The sequence below is a fragment of the Rhinopithecus bieti genome, unplaced genomic scaffold, assembly GCF_001698545.2.
Source record: "Rhinopithecus bieti isolate Rb0 unplaced genomic scaffold, ASM169854v2 scaffold_8135, whole genome shotgun sequence".
Taxonomy (NCBI): Eukaryota; Metazoa; Chordata; class Mammalia; order Primates; family Cercopithecidae; genus Rhinopithecus; species Rhinopithecus bieti.
Window position 1 is genome coordinate 107,643 of NW_016805664.1, and position 4,462 is coordinate 112,104.

Sequence of the window (4,462 nt, forward strand, 5' to 3'; positions counted from 1 at the left end):
AATATTCTGAACAGTTTTTATATTTAACAGTTTGAACCTCCTAAAATTTGTATAGTAGGAGTGTGAATGTTGAATAATTCTTCCTGCCCTGCAAATTTGGAATGCTACCCATTTTAAGGCCTTTCTTTCCATCAGTCTATTTTTTTTTTGTGCTGATTTAATACCATTATATCACTTGATTAGTATTCTTTTAATATTCAAGCATTGAAAGTCCTGCTCACTATTTTCTTGGTGCTTCTCTATTTATTCCCCCGAATGTTCATATCTGTTTCATTATCCGCACATCTGATATTAACTTATTGGGGGAAGTTGGCATCTTCAGGACACTTCCCATTAAAGCAGGCACATGCCGAGCTCCCTTGTATTCCTAGTTCTTTGTCTTAGTAAGATTTTCTTCATGTGCATCTTACCGTTTCGTGAGTTGGGATTGACTCCTTATAAGGTAGCTGAGATTTCCAGCTCATCGGTTCTCTTGGTCAGTAACTGAATTTGAAGTGGCAGAAAAGATTTTGGTGGGGTCTGAAGCCTCGTCAGACCACAAGGTCTTGCCTGTGTGCCACACACAAGTCCAGGCTTTTATTTTTTTTTATTTTTTTATTTTTTCCAAGACGGAGTCTTGCTCTGTTGCCTAGAGCTGGAGTGCAATGGCGCGATCTCTGCTCATTGCAACCTCCACCTCTCTGGTGCAAGCAATTCTGCTGCCTCAGCCTCCTGAGTAACTGGGATTACAGGCATGCGCCACCACGCCCGGCTAATTTTGTATTTTTAGTAGAGACAAGGTTTCTCCATGTTGGTCAGGCTGGTCTCAAACTCCTGACCTCTGGTGATCTGCCCACCTCGGCCTACCAAAGTGCTGGGATTACAGGCGTGAGCCACTGCGCCTGGCCCAGGCTTTTATTTTTAATAGTTTAAACTTCAAACGACTCAGAACAATAGAATGCTATGCCACTTTTGCCCTCAAGACTGTTAGTGTTGAGGGTAAGTAGTCAATTAAAATAGGTTTAAAGAAAAGATTGAACATTAAGTCAACAATAGAACAGGGAGGTGTTTTTCTATGCTCGGGGCAAAAAGTGTGGAGGTGATGCTCAAGGGGGGCCCTGGGGGCCCCAAACTCCCTGGTAGCCCAGGGCAGAGCTGTCCTGGAGATAGCTGTGTGGCGCATTTGCAGTCTGCTGTGAAAGATCGGAAATTCCTGTTTTAACTCAGCTCAAATTCTTCTTTTCTCTTTTCCTTCCACAGGGTACCGTGATTAGGGTATTTTCCATTCCAGAAGGACAAAAACTCTTTGAGTTTCGGAGAGGAGTGAAGAGGTAAAGTCTATGAATGTCCAGAATGGATTCTGGAGAACTTGTATTTGGATTTCACTTATATGTTATCTAAAACAAGTAGAAACCCCAGGAGAATTCCACACGAGCATTTCTAGCCCAGCTGGGTCACCGGGTGAGATCTAGGGAGTTGGTCTTGTCCCGGGAGTTCATGAGCACTTTCAGAAAAGCAAACTGGGTTTTTGTTTGCCATCCCATCAGCTAGCGTGAGAGTTGTGAACAGCTCGCATAACCAGGTGGGCCCTCCGGTTCCCTGTAGCTCCCAGCCGGCACTAAGGGACGGGGCAGTGACCTCATGGGTAGCACACCCTCCCCTTTAAGGGCTGTGCTCTGAGAACCTGTTCGCGGCTCTCCAGCTCTGCTTTTACCCTCAGCAAGTGGCGTCGGCCCGTTCTTTTAACCCAGAAGTCGCAGCCTGGAGTTCCCTTGTCTTCCTCGCTCCAGGCTGCAAAGCTTCCCTCATCTGTGCTTAGCATGCCCCCTGTGGCGCCTGCTTTGGAGGCAGGACTGTCCCTCGTAGGACAGCAGAGCAGGGGAGGCCTCAGGCTCTGGAGCCAGTGCCTCAGATCGGAGCCCTAGGGACCACTTGGAATGGCGTGGCGGTGGTCAGCGGGACCCGACCTCAGGTCTCTGGCTCCTCATCTCAGATCAGTACCTCCCTCTTTAAGGGTGGCCGTTGAAAGAGGAGGAGCTGTCTTTCGGGGACTCTCCCGCCATCTGGTCCCCCTTCTTCATGGGATCCCCACAGGTGCAGCAGGTGCACCTCGGTATCCCCAAACGTCACCGCTCCTGCAGCTCCTGCCTCCTCGTGTCCCTTGGTCCTCCTCACACCACACCTTTCTGTATTTTTCCTGTGTTGCTGCTTCTGCTCAGTTCCCCTCCTGTGCCTCTTTCTGCCCTGGAGCCGCTCCTCACCCAATCCCCTTCCTCACCCCCATGGCCTGTGTGTGTGCCGATCCCGTGACTAGACGTGTAGCCCGGCTTCCTTGAGGTGCCCATATTCCTCCTGCCTACTGGGCACCTGCTGGGATTACAGGTGTGAGCCACTGCACCCGGTCCACACCCGGCTAATTTTTTTGTATTTTAGTAGAGACAGGGTTTCACCATGTTGCCCAGGGTGGTCTCGAACTCCTGACCTCAGAAGATCTGCCCACCTCGGCCTTCTTCCGTCAGTCCTGAATATTACTGAACAGTTTTTATATTTAACAGTTGACCTCCTAAAATTTGCTATAGTAGGGAGTTGTGGAATGCTTGTAATTTAATTTTCCTGCCCCCTGCAAATTTTGGAATGCCTACCCATTTTTAAGGGCCTTTCTTTCCAATCAGTCTATTTTTTTTTTTGTGTGCTGATTTAATACCGTTATATCACTTGATTAGTATTCTTTTAATATTCAAGCATTGAAAGTCCTGCTCGCTATTTTCTTGGTGCTTCTCTGTTTATTCCCCCGAATGTTCATATCTGTTTCATTATCCGCACATCTGATATTAACTTACTGGGGGAAGTTGGCATCTTCAGGACACTTCCCATTAAAGCAGGCACATGCCGAGCTCCCTTGTATTCCTAGTTCTTTGTCTTAGTAAGATTTTCTTCATGTGCATCTTACCATTTCGTGAGCTGGGATTGACTCCTTATAAGGTAGTTGAAATTTCCAGCTAATCCAGCCACCCAGGCCAGTTTGCCCCTGCCCCTCATCCCTCACACCCCCATCCTGGTAAATAGTGCCACTCGCCACCCCCGCCAGCACCCTGGCACCCAAGCCATAAGGACTCGGCCCTGCAGCCTTCTGCCTGAACAGTGCCTCCAGGGAGCTCCCAGCTGTGGGCCTGCCCTGTGCCCCACCCGCCACACCACCTGATCCAGGCTTTGCCTGGTTTCTACTGTTGCCCTGGATTCCCATCAGGCCATTCTTCAGACTCTCACCCGGGCTATTCTTTGAAAACGTAAATATAATCCAATCACACCCCACCTGACATCTCCCATCAACCCTCTGTCCTGCAGGATGAGTCCCCGGCTCCCTGCCTTGGTTCACCAGTCCTCCCGGCACCAGCCCTTCTGCTAGCCTGATTCTGTTTCACTGTCCCTGTCCTGGCTCCAGCAGTACCACACTTTCAGATCCTCGGAAGAGCTGATCTCTTTTACCCACCAGGATCTTGTGTGGGCTGGCGGATCTGGTGGCCTGGTTGGGTTCTGTAACCCTGGGAGTCCAAGTCAGGTGTCACTCTCAAGGAGGCCTTTTTTTGATCCTTGGATTAAATCCCTTTCTCCAAGATTCTCTAGTGCCTTCCACGTGTATTTTTTCATATTCCTTTGCCTGTAGCAAATGGAATATTTGGGTGACCACCCAAGGGGTTCACCTCGCCCGCTGCCTAGACAGAGCCGATTCATCAAGACGGGAATTGCAGGAAGGAAAGTAATTCATGCAGAGCCGACTGTGCAGGAGGCTGGAGTTTTATTACTACTCAGATCAGTCTCTCTGAGCATTCGGGGAGCAAAGGTTTTAAGGATAGCTTGGGTGGGGAGAAGCCAGTGGGCCAGGAGGGCTGATTGTCAGAGATGAAATCTTAGGGAGTCGGAGCTGTCTTCTTGCACTCGGTCAGTTGCTGGGTGGGGGCCACAAGATCAGATGAACCAGTTGATTGATATGTGTGGGGCCAGCGGATCCATCAAGTGCAGGGTCTGCAAAATACCATAAGCAAAGTTCCTCCCAAAGTTAAAACAGCCTATGCCCAGGAATGAACAAAGATAGCTTGGAGATTAGAAGCAAGATGGAGCCAGTGAAGTTAGATCTCTTACACCGTTTCAGTCATAATTTTTCAAAGGCAGTTTCATTTGCACCTGCCTGACCCCACTCCCATTGTTGGATGCTGCATTAAGGCGAGAACCGTTCCTAATTCATACCCATACCTGATTAATACACATGGTCAACACTGACGCCAGGAAAACCCCTTGCTATTATGGACAGGGCTGAAAGTATCTTGTATTTCTAGTGTTATGAAGAAATTCACATGAATTTAGTGGCTTTGGAATGCCGATTAATTTTTAAGATACACTTAAACCACTTTGCCTGTTGAAAGTTTTGCTCTGTTCTTTTTTTTTTTTTTTTTTTTTTTTTTTTTTTTTTTTTTTTTTTTTTTTT

At 48.0% G+C, this 4,462-nt stretch overlaps 1 protein-coding gene across 4 annotated transcripts in view; it reads left to right on the top strand.

Annotated features, from left to right (window-relative positions):
• The window catches only part of WIPI2 (WD repeat domain, phosphoinositide interacting 2), a 45,019-nt gene that overhangs the window by 33,695 nt on the left and 6,862 nt on the right, over positions 1-4,462 (top strand). For all 4 annotated transcript variants that reach the window (XM_017873355.1, XM_017873356.1, XM_017873352.1 and 1 more), the window contains one exon: positions 1,240-1,310. In XM_017873355.1, the coding sequence (XP_017728844.1) occupies positions 1,240-1,310 (71 nt within the window). The remainder of the gene's footprint in view (positions 1-1,239; positions 1,311-4,462) is intronic.